Genomic DNA, 16,666 nt, shown 5'->3' on the forward strand with positions numbered 1-16,666 from the left:
TATTTGAACTTTCTTTGAGGCACATTTGGAATATATCTATTTTGTATTAGATGTAGAAACATTCATTCTTTAAAGGATATTCCCCTTTAATTGTGGATTTTAGGCCAGTTTCTTGCTGCTGCATTGCCTGCCTATAATCTGGTTTCTCTCTTCTGTTCACAGTTGCCAGTATATTTTACTTATTTGCACATCACCCAACCAAACTTTTAAAACATTGAGCTTTATAAAAATTAGAGTGAATACCTCAGGAAAAAAGTTCATCTGCTTAGTAGAAAGCTAATGTGCCTTTCTTTTTGTAGCTTCATTCTAACTATGTTTCATATAGCACCAGCTAGTCACATGTGGTTATTTAAATTTTGAAAAATTATGAAAATTTCTGTTTCTTCCTTAATTGTATGTATCAGCCACATTTTAAGTGCTCATTGGTCATATGTGGCTAATGTCTACTGTCCTGGACATGGCAGGTAGTAGAACAGTTCCATCATCTCAAGAAATCATATTGGACAGAGCTGTTCTAGATTGTTGAAAATGGCTTTTGTAAAATCTTATTTCATACTAACATAAAGATGGAGTGGGTGGTATATTAACATAAAATTGAGTATATTGTACTCAGTATATTTATATTCCTTTCCCTTGTGTCACTTTTAAAAAATGAAATTCATTTCATAATTTTATTATTATTATTTTTTTGTAGTCCAAAATGTAGATTTGAATACAAGCGATCTGACACACCTAGTAGGTACTACTGCTACTGTGGAAAAGTAGAAGATCCACCTTTGGATCCATGGCTTGTGCCTCATTCATGTGGCCAAGTATGTGAGAGAGAATTTAAACCTCCTTGTGGCCATAAGTGTTTGCTCCTCTGTCATCCAGGTGAGCTATATATCACATTTCTGATTATTCGTGGGTGGTTATTTCTTATGTTGAGGCAAAAAAAAAAATTGTGAAGGTTTAATTCCGAGCTTACGTGTACGTAAGAAGGTATCAGAAGGGCGTGGTTTTTAAGGTATCACTAAAGACAGCTTTACAAATTACCTGTAGGTGTAGGAATTGAAAGTTTTAAATTTTGACTTACGATTTTGTTTTTCCTTTCATTGGATTCTAGGTCCCTGCCCTCCTTGTCCAAAGATGGTCACAACTACTTGTTACTGTAAGAAAGCAAAACCGATCCCTCGTAGGTGCAGTGCCAAAGAATGGTCCTGTCAGCTTCCGTGTGGGCGCAAGTTGCTTTGTGGACAACATAAATGTGAAAGTCCTTGTCATGCAGGTAAAAGGTCATACCTCTAAGGTGTTTTGACTTTTTAGGTAAAAATCAAAGCAGCGTTGGGGCACCTGGGTGGCTCAGTTGATTAACGTGTCCGACTTTGGCTCAGGTCATGAGCTCGCGGTGAGTCGAGCCCTGCATCAGGCGCCGTGCTGACAGCTCAGAGCCTGGAGTCTGCTTCAGATTCTGTGTCTCCCTCTCTCTCTGCCCCTCCCCTGCTTGTGCTCTCTGTCTCTCTCTCTTTCAAAAATAAATAAACATTAAAAAATTTTTTTAAATCAAAGCAGTGTTTATTGTTTTTATAACGTTTCTATGCTAATTTATCATTGTGACTTTAGGAAATTGTCCTCCCTGTCCACGAGTCAGTAGACAAAAGTGTGTCTGTGGGAAACAAGCCACTGAAAGAAGCTGCGCCAGTCCACTGTGGCACTGTGATCAAGTAAGTGCATGTGCATTTGGAGGGCTGGGAAGTAAAGACTGCAGAGAGCATAAGCAGTTAGAGGTGCTAATTAGGTTTAGTTGGATAAAAGGAGAAGAATGGTGACTCAATGAATTACTTTCATGTTTCAGGAAACTGTTTTCCAATTTAATACAATTTTAATGACTAGGAGAAATTTTCTTTTTCAAATTAATAGCTATTTGTTGAATTTTGGATTTAGTACATATGTGCTCTGCTTCTTGCTGTCTCACCCACCTTCCTTGTCTTTCCCTTCTCTTGAACTGACACCACTCTCTTCTTAACTTCATCCAGGTGAGGAAGTAGGATTGATTTTGTAGATTGTCCAAGAATTGACATGGTTTTCGTACCATTTGGAATTCTTTGGTAGATGGCCATGTGAAGCTACATGTACTTTTTTCCTTTTATTTTTAGAATATACCCTTTGGTACATAGGAAACGTGTGTGTATGTATGTGTGTGTGTATATGTATGTATGTGTATATGTTTACATGTATATGATACGTGTAAGATACAAAGCATAATAGGAAGAACATTAGTTGCTAATGATCAAAAAATGAGTTATGTCGTGCACAAAGGCTTTGTAACTTTTAAGTCCTTCACTACTGCTTGTTGCATTTTATTTTAGGTGTGTGGAAAAACACTGCCATGTGGTCATCATACATGTGAGCAAGTTTGCCATGTTGGTGCTTGTGGAGAATGTCCTCGGTCTGGGAAAAGGTTCTGTCCCTGTCAGAAGTCAAGTAAGGCTTTTTTTTAAACCTTTAACGGAATATGATTATCATGTTCATTAGAGTACTTTCCTAATTAAATTAGACTTCTCTGGGAGTTCATAATGTAGATTTGGTAATAATACAAATATGATACTAGATTTCTTTACGTTTGGTGAAAGGACACTATAACTTGGTGGGTTAAGAACTCAGACTTTGGAGTCAGGCATGTCCTGGTTCAAAACCCACGTTCATGAAATAATAGTTTTCTAAAGTTAAATGGGGACAGTAATAGTACCTTCCTTATAAAATAAAGAGAATGAAATGATAAAATGCACATAAAGTATTTGATGTAGTGCCTGGCAATAAAGGAAACCTCATGATCAGAGACTTGTCATTATTATGTATTAGGTTACAGGTGAATTTAACTTTTGGCTGCTTTGAGATAAGGCACAGAAGGTTGTAGTTTGAGTCTTTGACTCTGTACCAGCTGTACCAGCACACGTGTTTATAAGATTATTGGCAATATTTGTCTTACTATGTTTATGTTAAAGATTAGTTTCATAATGGTTTCAAGTCTACATCTTTCCTTTTTTTTCTAATCCTGTGAGGTTAAGAGCAAATTTTCCTTTTATAATTCTATAGATTGTCTAATTCTTCATAGAGGTGTACATGGTCTTACTCTTTTATTGAGATAAGTATTTCTGAAATAGTTAGCTCATAAACACATGCTTTTTGAGGATGGTAACTTGTCATGTGTCACATTCTTTTTAAAAAACAAACTTTTTTACTAGGGATTATTTTTATTAAATGTAACTGTTGCTGGGCACCTGTGTGGCTCAGTTGGTTAAGCCTCCAGCTTTGGCTCAGGTCATGATCTCACGGTCTGTGGGTTCGAGCCCCATTGTCGGGCTCTGTGCTGACAGCTCGGAGCCTGGGGCCTGCTTCAGAGTCTGTGTCTCCCTCTCTCTCTTCCCCTCCTCTGCTCACTCTCTCTGTCTCTCTTTCTCTCTCAAAAAAGAAGTAAAAATTTTTTAACTGTTTCTAAAAATTATGTACGTACAAAAATTCATAGTCTGAGAGGGTTGCCATTCTTTAGGAAGTCAAAAGAATATGGCATGTTATTAGTGCTTTATAGTAATGTATCTTATTAACTTTGACTTTTTGTCTGCTCTTAGAGTTTTCTTTGCCTTGTACAGAAGATGTGCCAACTTGTGGAGACAGTTGTGACAAAGTACTTGAATGTGGAATCCATAGATGTTCACAGCGTTGTCACCGAGGTCCTTGTGAAACATGTAGACAAGTTAGTCATCTCCTGTAGTAATTAATTTTAAGAACCACCTAGCATAATATGTCAAGTGAGATTATTCTGTAATTGTTTTCCATTATTTATATAAATAGCTATGTCATGATCTGTATGAGTTTAGTGACCTAATATTTATGGTGGAGAAGCAAGAGAGTATGCCAACAATCAAATTTAAAAATTACCTTTTGTTTGATTGTGTTTGGTAAAAGTTTGTATGTTGTTATTTTCATAATCCAGCTCGGGGTTGGTTGTTACCAGAAGACACTCAAGGCACTGATAAAGTTGACCTAGTGATAATGAAAGAAACAAATGCCTAGAAGTGAGATGTTAAAGTTATATATGTCATTTTGGTTTTGACCATATTACTAGATAATCTAATTTATTTTATTATACTGAGACAAGATGTGCAGATGGTATGGTATAACTAGATGTGATTTTAATGTGTGGTATTGTTTTACTATTTAATATCCAATTTTTACTATAATGAAATTCTATGAAGTCTTTGTTGGAGCAAAGTAAGATACAAACAATATTTTAAGGAAATTTAGCTTTATTTTTGGTAAAGCCTTTGTATGAAATTTTTGTAAAACTTTTCTTCATTTTTTACTGATTATAGAGATTGCAATGTGGAAAAAAAGTCAACAAAAGTTGGTTTTAATAGCGTTTATTCGATATTTCCAGGAAGTGGAAAAGCAGTGTCGCTGTGGAAAGCATACAAAACGAATGCCATGTCATAAACCTTATCTGTGTGAAACTAAGTGTGTTAAGATGCGGGACTGTCAGAAGCATCAGTGTAGGAGAAAGGTATGTGTAGGAAGCTTGGGAAACTGTTTGAAAAACCGTCTTGAATTTGTCCTTTTTGTGCCTGTGATAAGTGTTACCATGATTTGTTCTTCAGATGTTCAAGCATATTCTTTGCTTTCCATATGAAATACTAATAAATGTTCTAGATTAATTTTTTTTATTTGAGAGAGAGAGAGAGAGAGAGCAGGGGGGAGAGAGGCAGAGGGGGAGACAGAAAGAATCTTAAGCCCACTCCACGCTCAGTGTGGAGCCTGACTGCAGGGCTTGATCCCACAACCCTGGGATTATGACCTGAGCCGAAATCAGGAGTTGGATGCTCAGCCAACTGAGCCACTCAGGCGGCTCTGTCTTAGAGTAATCTTAATTGTTTATATCAGTGGGAAATCTTATCAAGTTGTTTAAATGATGGGTCTTTTTGGTCCTGGACATAAGCCTTTCAACTTGGTTCCTGGGCTGTTTCTGTTCCCTGGATTTTAAGTCTTTTTTTTTTTTTTTTTTTTTTTAACGTTTATTTATTTTTGAGACAGAGACAGAGCATGAATGGGGGAGGGTCAGTGAGAGAGAGGAAGACACAGAATCCGAAACAGGCTCCAGGCTCTGAGCTGTCAGCACAGAGCCCGACGCGGGGCTTGAACTCACGAACCGCGAGATCATGACCTGAGCCAAAGTCGGACGCTTAACCGACTGAGCCACCCAGGCGCCCCTGTTCCCTGGATTTTAAATCATCATAGCAGTGTTAGCGTGATAGTTCATTTGGTGGTAGAGGCTTAACTTTTAGTGTTCAAATCTTATTTATAAACACTTGGTTCTATATAAGGTTGACTGGAGTATTTTATTGAGTCTGTAGATTTGTGGGGTTTTTTGAGTCCTGTTTATCATTGTGAATTATCCCTTACCCTTCTGGTAAGGTTTTCTTGTGCCTAAATCCATTTAGATATAGTGATACCAACTTTGTTTTGTTTAACGTTAACATGGGTATCTTTTCCCATTCTTTTACTTTTAACTTTTAAGGTATGAATATCTTATCTTTAAAGTAGATTTCCTGGGGTGCCTGGGTGGCTCAGTCATTTAAGCAACCAACTCTTGATTTCACCTCAGGTCAGGATCTCAGGGTCATGAGATCAAGCCCCGAATAGGGCTCTGTGCTGTGTGTGGAGCCTGCTTAAGATTCTCTCACTCCCCCTCTCTCTCCCCCCTCCCCTGCTCACATGCACATGTACTCTCTCTCTCTCAAAATAAAGTGGATTTCTTATAGATCACATATAGATTTTATTTTATAAGATCTTCCACTTTAAACATTGACAGTCTTTGTCATTTAATTTGGCTGTAAATCATTGACATTTAATATGATCTTTGGGGCACGTGGGTAGGTCAGTTGGTTAAGTGTCTGACTCTTGATTTCAGCTCACGTCATGATCTCACGGTTCATGAGATTGAGCCCCACCCCCGAGCTGACAGCGCAGAGCCTGCTTAGGATTCTCTCCCTCTCTTTCTGTCCCTCTGTCACTCATGCTCACACTCTGTCTCTTCCTCGCTCTAAAAAACAAACTTCAAAAAAAGTTTTTTTAAGTTTATTTATTTTTGCTGACAGCAGCAAGCCCAATGTGGGTCTCGAACTCATGAACTGCAAGATCATGACCTGAGGTGAAGTCGGATGCTCATCTGACTGAGCCACCCAGATGCCCCTCCCCCTGCCCAAAACACACTTTTAATGTGATCTTTAGTATGGTAGTATTTAAATCTGTCATTTGCTATTTATTTTCTATTTGTCCATCTGTTGTTTTTTCTTTTACCATCTTTTTGTTTTCTGTTTAATTGAGTATCGTTTTTCCATGATTACATTTTAACTCTTTTATTGGATTCTCACACATTTTATATACATGTATTTTATAAACTCCAAATACATTAATTTTACTTTTGCTTTAAATAGATATATTTTAAAGAGTTTGAAAAAATAAGAAAAGTAGTCTTTTATATTTATCATCAAACTCACTACTTCTGGTGCTTTTCATCCTTTTACATAGATTGGGGTTTCTGTTTTCATTTTTTTTCTGTCAGCGGACTTCTAACGTTTTTTGTAATGTTGGTCATGACGTCTTTCAACTTTCATAAACTACCTTTAGCCTTTGTGAAACATAGTTCTATGGTAAAATTCTAGTTTGATAACTTTTCTCCCATCCTTTAAAGATGTTGCTCCATTATCATTTAGCTTGCATTTTTTTTCCCCCCGACAAAGAGTGTGCTGTGATTGTTATCTTTCTTCCTCTGCATGTAATGCCTCTTCTTTCCTTTGGGTATTTTTAGATATTTTTCTCTATACTGTTGGTTTTCAGCAGTTTATTTGCGGTGTTCCTTCGTATGGCTTTCTTTGTGTTTCTTTAGCTTAGTTTTTGTTGAGCTTCTTTGGATCTGTTTATAGTTTTTATCAAATTGTGAAATTTTCAGTCTTTGTTTCTTCAAATATTTTTCCCACGTGCACTGCCTTCTGAGACTCCAAAGACATGTATGTTATGCAGCTTGAAGTCCTACAGCTCACTGATGCTCCATTTATTATTTAGTCCTTGTAATTTATGTGTTTTATTTTAGTTTATGTAACTTTGTCTTCAAGTTCACTTATTTTCTTCTACATTATCTAATTTGATATTTATATCTGCCTGTGTTTTTTCATCTCAGATATAGTATTTTTTCATCTCTGAGAGTTGGAGTTGGGTCTTTTTTTATATCTCCCATGTCTTTCCTTACCATGCTCATGCTTTCCTCTATCTTCTTGAATATATGGATGGGCTATACTTACAATGCCCATTTTAATGTCTTTGCCTTCTAATTCTGTCATCTATCATGTTTGGGCCTATTTCTATTGACTGACTTTTCTTCTTTTGGATTATATTTTTCTGATTGGTAATTTTTGATTAGTTTTCAGACATTGTGAACTTTACATTTTTGGATGCTGGGGGTTTGTTTTGTATGTCTTTAAATATTTTTAAGCTTTATTCTGTTTTGAAGTCAAGTTATGTAGAAATCATTTGGTTCTTTTCAGGTTTAATTTTATTAGGTGTTTTGAGGCCACCCTTTTAGTTAGGACTAATTTGGTGTCGCTACTGAGGCAATAATTCTTGTAAGTACTCTAGGTGATGCCTGTGTGTTAGGAAGTTCTTCTATTCTGGCCATAGGGAGCACAACCTATTTCTAGTCTTGAATAATCTCTGGAAACAGTTGTACCTTCTTCTACTGGTTCTTTCTCAGATTTTGAATAGTTTCTGCTTCACACATGTAAAGACCAGTACTTAGCCAAAGACTTGAGAGGTCCTTTTGTAAGTTCTACAGAGCTTTTTCTGTACTGCTACCACTTCTCCACAAATTCAAGCCACACTGACCTCTCTGAACTATGAATTTTGTCTTCTCAGCTTGGTGAGACCACCAGACTCTGCTTGTGATCTTCTTCCTTGTCCTGTAGCCTCCAGGTCTGAGCAAGTGCTATCATAAGACTCACATTGTTTGTTTCTCTTCTTTTAGGGTTGCTGTCTTATGCTGTCTAATTGTCTAATGTCCATAGTCTGTTGTTTCATATATTTTGTATGATATTCTAGTTGTTTAAGATAGAGTAAATCTGATTGTTATTCCTCCATGGTCAAAAACAGAAATGTCAAAAGTCTTATTAAGTCACAGACCACATAACTTTCTTTTCTCCCACTGTTAACTGGCAGAATGATAGGCACATAGTTTTACTTGGTAAATATTTGTCTAATTGAATGAACTATTTTGACTTTTAATTGTTTTTCAATACTGCATGTTCTGAGTTATTTTTATATACTGAAACTTGTTCTTAAGTAGGTTACAACCCTAAGTTTCTTTAAGACAGTTGTAGTATTTTTTTCTCCAAAGTTTGGATATATGAGAGGCCAAGGAAGGAGTTAGCATGGCAAGATGGGCTTTAAGTAGTTAGTTGCTTTGTGTTCATGAATGAAAATTGGGAGAAGTTTGCACGAATGGATTGGAAAACAGAGAGGTGACCAAACAAAGTTAGAAACAATTAGCCTTTCTCTTTTTCTCTCCTTTAGTCTTTGATTCCATGGTTTGAAAATAACTGCTGGGGTGCCTGGGTGGCTCAGTTGGTTAAGCGTTCAACTCAGGTCATGGTCTTGTGGTTCGTCAGTTTGAGCCCCACATCAGGCTCTGTGCTGCCGGTGAGCAGCCTGCTTGGGATTCTCTCTCTCCCTCTCTGCCCTTCCCCTACTCTCTCTCTCTCTCTCTCTCTCTCTCTCTCTGAAGATAAATAAATAAACTTTAAGAAAATAACTGCCAAACTAATCTATACATTGAACTATACATTGATTTATTTTCATTAAATTTAAAAAATAGACTAATTGCCTAAATTGACTATAGGAGTTGACCAGATCCGTTCCTTTGGTTAATGCTGGCAATCTCTGCATAGATAAGTAGAAATGAAATTATCTAATGGGACTGTTGTTAGTCACAGAATAATTAACTGAAGGGCAAGAAACCTTAGCTTAATTTCATTAAATTAGGTCATTGTCTATTTACATTTATAAGTTCTTAATACAGTCTGTCTACTTAGAAGAATGTGGATACTCTTGAATACTTTTATTCTTATGGTGAAAAGTTCTTTTGCTTTTCATAAGTTCTGAGAATAATGACATTCATATTATGTGTGGTTTTCAAGTGACCTGTTCTCTGTATATTGCTTTCCCTTCAGTGTTGTCCTGGAAACTGTCCACCTTGTGATCAAAACTGTGGACGGACTTTAGGATGTAGGAACCATAAATGTCCATCTGTCTGCCATAGAGGTAAAATTTAATAATAGCTGTAATTTTTTGTTTGTATTTATACAGTGCATTATAGTTGATAGAGTTTTATATTCATTATCTTACTCTTAACAACCTTGAGAACGTAGGGCAGCACCAGTATCCCTATTTTATGGACAAGGAGATTGAAGCCAAAGATACTTCAGTGACTTACTCAGGGAAATACCTAGTAAAGAAATATGGGTAAGATTTGAACACAGGCTTTCTACATATAAAAGTTCTTTCCATAATACCATGTTGTTTCCTTACTTCTTCCCAGCATCTCCCCCACAGTTTTTAGTTATTATGTTCTTAGGTTTTTCAGCATTATTTTGAATATTAGACATTTATATGGAATAGACATCTAGTAAGGGATTGGATGTATCCTAAGCCAGTGTTCTCAGCCTTTTTGGTCCCAAGATCCTTTTACATTCTTTTTGTACCCAAAGACCTTTTGTTAATGTTAGTTTCATCTATTGATATTTGTTGTATTTGAAGTTAAAATACAATGTAATAATATTTATTATTTTATTTAAAAATAGCAGTAATAAACCCATCACATCTTAATACAGTAACTTTTTTGGTGAAAAATGACTGTTTTCTGAAACAAATGTAGTGAGAAGAATGGTATTTTACATTTCTGTAAATGTCTTTACTGTTCAGCTTGATAGAAGATAGGCTACATTCACATGTGTGCTTCTGCATTCAGTCTGTTATACCGCTTGACCCATAGCACCTGGAAAACTACTCTAAGCACGTGGGACCTTGCAGACCTCCTGAACAGGTCTTAGGGTTGCTGAAGTTATTAGACAATGAAAACTGCCTGGGTGGCTCAGTCAGTTAAGCATCTGACTCTTGGTTTCAGTTCTGGTCAGGATCTCATGGTTTTGTGAGTTCGAGCCCCAAGTCGGGCTCTGTGCTGGCAGGGCAGAGCTTGCTCGGGATTCTCTCTCCCTTTCTCTGCCCCTCCCCCACTTATGCTGTTTTTGTCTCTCTCAAATAAATAAACTTAAAAAAGAAAAACTGAGTTAACTTTACCCATTTGGAGTAGGATGATATAAAAAAGGAACACTGATTGTATAGGGTAGTAGGAAGGGATGGACTTTAGGGTAAGAGGTCCTGGTTCAAGTCTGGACTTTGCCACTTAGTAATGTTATGACCTGGGACAAACTATACTGTGGGATTAGGTGGATGCTTGATACCTTCCTTAATCTCTTAGTCCTCAAAAACCTCAAAAAATATGTTGCGCTGCTGTTATTTTGTACAGTAAGGAAATAGGCAAAAAGACTATTGGCCCAAGGTCATAGAACTAGTTGCAGGCAGGTCAGATGGGAACTCAAACTTTAATGATCTTTACATTATATCACATTGCCTCCCTGTTAGGAAAAGTGGCAGATTCTATTAATCCCATAGACATTTTCCTATGAGTGTTCTCTCATGGGACTACTCATAGTGTCTTCAAATTGTGAAGTTTAGGACTAGTTTTTCAGTTTTCACCATTACTGAAAGAATTTTATTTTTATATAGTCATATGACATCATTGATTCATTAGATTTCATTAACTTTAAGAAAAATTTTTTTAATGTTTATTATTTTGAGAGAGAGACAGAGCATGAGCAGGGGAGGGGCAGAGAGAGAGGGAGACACAGAATACAAAGCGGGTTCCAGGTTCTGAGCTGTTAGGTTAGAGCTTGACATGGGGCTCAAACTCATGGACTGCAAGATCATGACTTGAGCTGAATGAAGTTGGATGCTTAACCAACTGAGCCACTCAGGTGCCCCAGATTTCATTAACTTTTCTAATGTTACTCATTAATTCAATTAAAAAAGTGTTCTTGAGTGTCTACTAAGTACCAGGCACTGGGAATATATAATTGAACGATATTGACAAAGTGCCTTCTGCTCTTATGGAACATTTTTTTTTTTTTTTTTTTACTACTTCCCCTCAGTTAGAATATAAAGAAAGAAAGAAAGAAAGAAAGAAAGAAAGAAAGAAAGAAAGAAAGAAAGAAAAAAAGAAAGAAAGAAAGAAAGAAAAAGAAAGAAAGAAAGAAAGAAAGAAAGAAAGAAAGAAAGAAAGAATGAATGAATATCAGGTAGTGACAAGTATAGAAAGAAAATATAGTGTGATCGGGGAGGACTCTAGAAAGGTGACATTTGAGAGGAATTCTAAAAGAAGTAAGGGATACAAGCCATGCGAAAAAGAGGGTGGAATAGTGTTTTGGGCAAGAAAGCAGTAATTGCAAAGGCCTTGAGACAGGAGCATTTGAAGGAATTGCAAAGAGGACTGTAGTAAGTGCTCAAGGGACAAAGGGTAGGAGATGAGGTCAAAGAGATGGTGGGATGAAGGGTGCTGGAGAAAGAATATGTATAGGACCTTGTTGACCGTTACTAAAATGCTGGCCTTTACTACAATTAGAAAACCTATCTAGTTATATTACCATTAAAGAAATTGGATCAGTAGTTTAGAATTGCCAAGAAAACACCAGGCTTAGTTGATTTTTACACATTAACAAAATTTAAGACACATATATTCAATCTCTTTATAAACTGTTCGAGAGTATATGTAAAAAAGGAAGATGTCCCATTATATCATCTGACAAGGAAACTAAGAGAAAATTATCAGCCAATCTAACTCATAAACTCTGTAACTCGTAAATATTTGTAAAATATTAAAGTTTCAGCTAGTCAAATCCAGCTATTCAGTATTACAGTATTAGCTGTCTAAAACCTTAATCTTTCATAACCAAGTTGGGTTTATTCCAATAATGTATATGATTGGTTAAACTTTAGTAAATCTAATAATGTGATTTACCACATTAGTAGTTTAAAGGAAAAATGAAACTAAGTAAATGTCTAAAAAACAGTTGATGAAATTCAATATCCATATTTGATGGAAACTTAACTGGAAATAGAAGGGAACATCCTTAGCCTGATACAGAGTATCTGTAAAAAAAAAAAAAAAAAGGTACAGCAAGCATCATATTTAGTAGAGGAGTGTTGAAAACATATCCCACTCTTGTTTATTTTGACGCAAATCCCATGAATCCTTCAGTATTCATTTCTAAAATGTGGATTCTTAACCTGAAAATAGTTACTATACGTACACTGTTTAGATATCTTGTCTCATAAATCTCTTCATTTTTTACTTTAGTTTGTAAGAATCAACAACCTGATAAGATTGACATATTGCAATTGGTTGATGTCTCTAAAGTCTGTGAATCTATACTTTCCCTCTTCCATCTCCTTTTTTTTTTTTTTTTTTTTTTTTACCCCTTGTCACTTATTTAAGAAACCAGGTTGCTTTATTTAGTCACAAAGTCTACATATTACAGATTGCATCTCTGTGGTATTATTTGACATTTTCTTCTGTATTTCCTATAAATTATTACATTATTAGTGGGATGTAGAGGTTTGATCAGATCCAGGTTCTTCTTCTTCTTCTTTTTTTTTTTTTTTTTTTTGGCAGAGCATTTATTTTTATTTAAAAAAGAAGCTTATTAGGCCCTAACAAAAATTACTTTAATGGAAAGTATGTGGAAGATACTATTGTGTAACTGTCACCATCCACAGTTATAGAAGACATATGGAACCATTATTCCATACCCTTTTTCATCATTCTAGATACCTTCATAATCAAGGTTATACTGTAACTCTTAGGAAGAGGATGCTAACTGGATGTTTGCACTGTGAACATAGGAAAATTTGACTTACAGTTCTTTAAGTTCAAGGTTATCCGTGTTTATGGTTCCAGAACATTCTGCATGAGTACCCATTTTGGCAGTTGACTCACTGGTCACTGTAGTTACCTTCTGTATGCTGCTTTTTCATTTTAAAAATCTCTCTGAAGCTATTTTAATTTGTCATGTTGTACAGGTATCTGTAACAAATTCTGTTGATCAGTAGGAAGACCGTTCACAGAAATTATTGCTTATTTTTCTCAAGATTTAATTTTCATAAAAGGAAAAGTGATGCTGTAGGTTAGCGTGGCAAAAAAGGTGTTATGTTTGATAAGTTTTCTCTTTGAATTGCTGAAAGTGATTGAAAATTATCATTGTTAGGGAGAAAATGATATAACATGCTGAATGAGAAGAGTTAAAGGTCATTATTAACTTTTAGAACATTTGACATCTAGTCATTCTTTTGGAAAGATTAAAATTGATCATGTGGATCAGGATAACTTGGCTTGTGTTACCATCAGGGAAATACTTCATGGATTACACTTATCAAAACACTGAAATATAAATTTGTTAATTTGTATAATCCATATATATTTATATTTTTCCCTATTGTACTTTTTACTCTCATTTCCTTATTCTGTGTTCATTATTTCAACCAGAATTCTTAACTTCTGTTCCTTTTAAGAGCTGTTTTAAGAGGCTTTATCCAGGATGCTTTTCATCATTTATCTGTTATCAGGTTAACTGCTATTCAGTATTTTGCTTGGTCTTGACACAAAGGCAGCAGTCTCTTATGATCCTCACTCCTTAGTTGAAGACTCTTATTCCCTTCTTGCTATTTCAGTTCTAGTGAGGAGCCTTAGTTACTGAGAACACTCGAGTGGGAAGAAGATGATGTTGGAACCGTGGGGAGAATGTTATAGCCTGTTTAAAAGAGTTTCTTTGATTTTGTTTTTATGTATCCTTACCAACATACAACAAAAGAAGGTAGAAAGCTGAAACCCAAATAACCGTTCTTTTTGAAATGTTTAGAAAAGAAATATTTGAAATTAGAAGGGTTATAAGGGTATAACCTAAAATAAGTGTTGAGAATGAGTCCTTCACAAAGCACGAGTAATAGAAAATTGAGTATTCTTGTTAATAACCTGAAGAGAGATGTTATTCCTATTGCGGAATTTATCTAAAAATAATATACTTGAATAAATTTAAGTAAGTTTATCTAAATTTATCTCTTGCTGGGGAATTTATCTAAAAATAATACACTTGAATAAACAGTATGTGTGAAAATAAGCCAGAAAGACTATTGGCAACTTTAGATTTTCCAAGACTTAGATCCATTTTGCTTGTGCAGCGGCAATTAAATTAGTAGAGTGTTAAATTTGTTATTTAGAGTAGAACTTTTAGGAATTTTTAAAGAAAATCCTAAAACTTTTTAATGGAATTACCAGTGTAGATATAAAAAGTATACAGATCTTAAGTGTATAGCTTGATGAACCTTTACAAACTGATCATAACCAGGTAACCAGAACTCAAGATGATTAAACAGAACATTACCAATATTTCCAAAACCCTCCTTGTATCCTTTGTAACCATCATCCTGATTGCAAACAGTATAGATTAGTTTTTTGTGTTTGTTTTGTGTAAATGGAATCATATACTACATACTCTTTGTGTCTGACTCTTTTGCTCAGTGTTATGTGTGTGAGGTTCATTCATGTAGTTCCTTTATTCTCATTGTCGAACATCCAGTTGTGTGAATGCTAACCTCATTGATTCTACTGTTGAGGGGCATTTGAGTAGTCATAGTCCTTTTTAAGTTTCAGACTTTTTTTTTCAGGTAGTTGTTATCCCTGCCCGGAAACTGTAGATGTGAAGTGCAATTGTGGTAGTACAAAGGTGACAGTGCCCTGTGGCCGGGAACGTACCACAAGACCACCCAAGTGCAAAGAGCAGTGCAGGTTAGTATGAAGTTCTGCACAAACTTACATCTGGTATCTTACGAATTTAAATTCATACTGACTTTTAATATTGTTAGTATCTTTAATTTTTCTTTAATGTTCTAAAATACTGATATTCACAATATTCTTGTTCTGTATGGAGTCAGAAGATAAATAGATAATTGCACTTTAGATGTAATTGTTTAATGATCAAAAGTAATTTAAAAAATTGTACTTTATGATTTAGTCGACCACCAACTTGCCATCATACAAGTCAAGAAAAACATCGCTGTCACTTTGGCTCTTGTCCTCCATGTCATCAACCTTGCCAAAAAGTTTTGGAGAAATGTGGTCACTTGTGTCCTGCTCCATGTCATGATCAAGCATTAATAAAGCAAACTGGCAGGGTAAGGGAATATATTATTAAGAGGTAGTGCATTGCTGTGGGTCATATTTTCTTAATTTTACTTAGTCATTCAACAAGCAATGATTAAGTACCTACTGGGTGTTAAGCACTGTGATAGGAGTTGGGGTACAAGGTAAATAAGACTTGATCTTTTGTCTTAAGCTCACAGTATAGAAAAAGCGAGAAACCAGTAAACAAATGTTCGCTATACTGTGTGATAGTCATGTTGTAATCGTGATACACAAGAGTTTGGCAGTCTTCCTTCATATATTGTGGTTCAGGGTTAAAGATATCTTTTGGTTTCCTCAAAGATTCATTCACTTACTTAGTGAATATTTGTTAAGTCCGTACTGTGATAAGCGTTCTTCGAGGTGCTGGGGAGACAACAGTGAACAAAATAATGGAGATTACATTCTACTGGTGGAAGTTGGATTTTACAGTTCTGTTTGTCATTCTTCTTTTGGCTAACGAGAAGTGAAGGAGGCTACGTTGCCTTTGTTCTGCCATTTAAAAACTGGGGTCTGCCTCAATTTTTATTGTCAAATGTGTGTAGAGGGGAACAATCTGATAATGACAATCTGATGGAATAAAATATTTCACTAAGCACAATTTGTTGATGACTTGAAAAAATTTCAATCTGCTTGAGCAGAGGATAGGTGGAACTATTCGAGTCTTACAATGGCCCTATGATTTAATTCCTCTGCCTTAAAATTGTTAATGTATTTTACTTGTAGCACCAGCCTACAGGCCCTTGGGAACAGCCTTCTGAACCAGCATTTATTCAGACTGCATTACCTTGTCCTCCATGTCAAGTTCCTATTCCTACGTAAGTATTTTACAATTTTAAAATGTTTATTTATTTATTTTTGAGAGAGAGAGAGAGAGAACATGGAGGGGAGAGGCAGAGAGAGAGGGAGACACAGAATCCAAAGCAGGCTTCAGGCTCTGAGCTGTTAGCATAGCATCTGACGCAGGGCTTGAACCCACGGACCATGAGATCGTGACATGAGATCAAGACATGAGTCACACACTTAACTGACTGAGCCACCCAGGCACTCCAATATTTTAGAATTTTAACTTAAAAAAAAAAATCTTTCTGGGGCACCTGGGTGGCTCAATTGGTCAAGCGTCCGACTTCGGCTCAGGTTATGATCTCATGGTCCGTGAGTTCGAACCCTGTGTCGGGCTCTGCACTGACAGCTCAGAGCTTGGAGCCTGCTTCGGATTCTGTGTCTCCCTCTCTCTCTGCTCTTCTTCTGCTCATAGTCTCTCAAAAATAAACAAACATAAAGAAAAAATTT

The 16,666-nt window shown here is 35.9% G+C and overlaps 1 protein-coding gene across 7 annotated transcripts in view; it reads left to right on the forward strand.

Annotated features, from left to right (window-relative positions):
* NFXL1 (nuclear transcription factor, X-box binding like 1) overlaps nucleotides 1-16,666 on the forward strand; it is a 73,315-nt gene that overhangs the window by 20,286 nt on the left and 36,363 nt on the right. For all 7 annotated transcript variants that reach the window (XM_045474148.1, XM_045474152.1, XM_045474149.1 and 4 more), the window contains exons 6-15: nucleotides 695-873; nucleotides 1,106-1,267; nucleotides 1,603-1,703; nucleotides 2,349-2,463; nucleotides 3,609-3,733; nucleotides 4,418-4,540; nucleotides 9,255-9,345; nucleotides 14,860-14,980; nucleotides 15,207-15,366; nucleotides 16,100-16,191. In XM_045474148.1, coding sequence (XP_045330104.1) covers nucleotides 695-873; nucleotides 1,106-1,267; nucleotides 1,603-1,703; nucleotides 2,349-2,463; nucleotides 3,609-3,733; nucleotides 4,418-4,540; nucleotides 9,255-9,345; nucleotides 14,860-14,980; nucleotides 15,207-15,366; nucleotides 16,100-16,191 — 1,269 coding nt within the window. The remainder of the gene's footprint in view (nucleotides 1-694; nucleotides 874-1,105; nucleotides 1,268-1,602; nucleotides 1,704-2,348; nucleotides 2,464-3,608; nucleotides 3,734-4,417; nucleotides 4,541-9,254; nucleotides 9,346-14,859; nucleotides 14,981-15,206; nucleotides 15,367-16,099; nucleotides 16,192-16,666) is intronic.

This window comes from Leopardus geoffroyi, chromosome B1, assembly GCF_018350155.1.
Source record: "Leopardus geoffroyi isolate Oge1 chromosome B1, O.geoffroyi_Oge1_pat1.0, whole genome shotgun sequence".
NCBI classification, from domain to species: Eukaryota; Metazoa; Chordata; class Mammalia; order Carnivora; family Felidae; genus Leopardus; species Leopardus geoffroyi.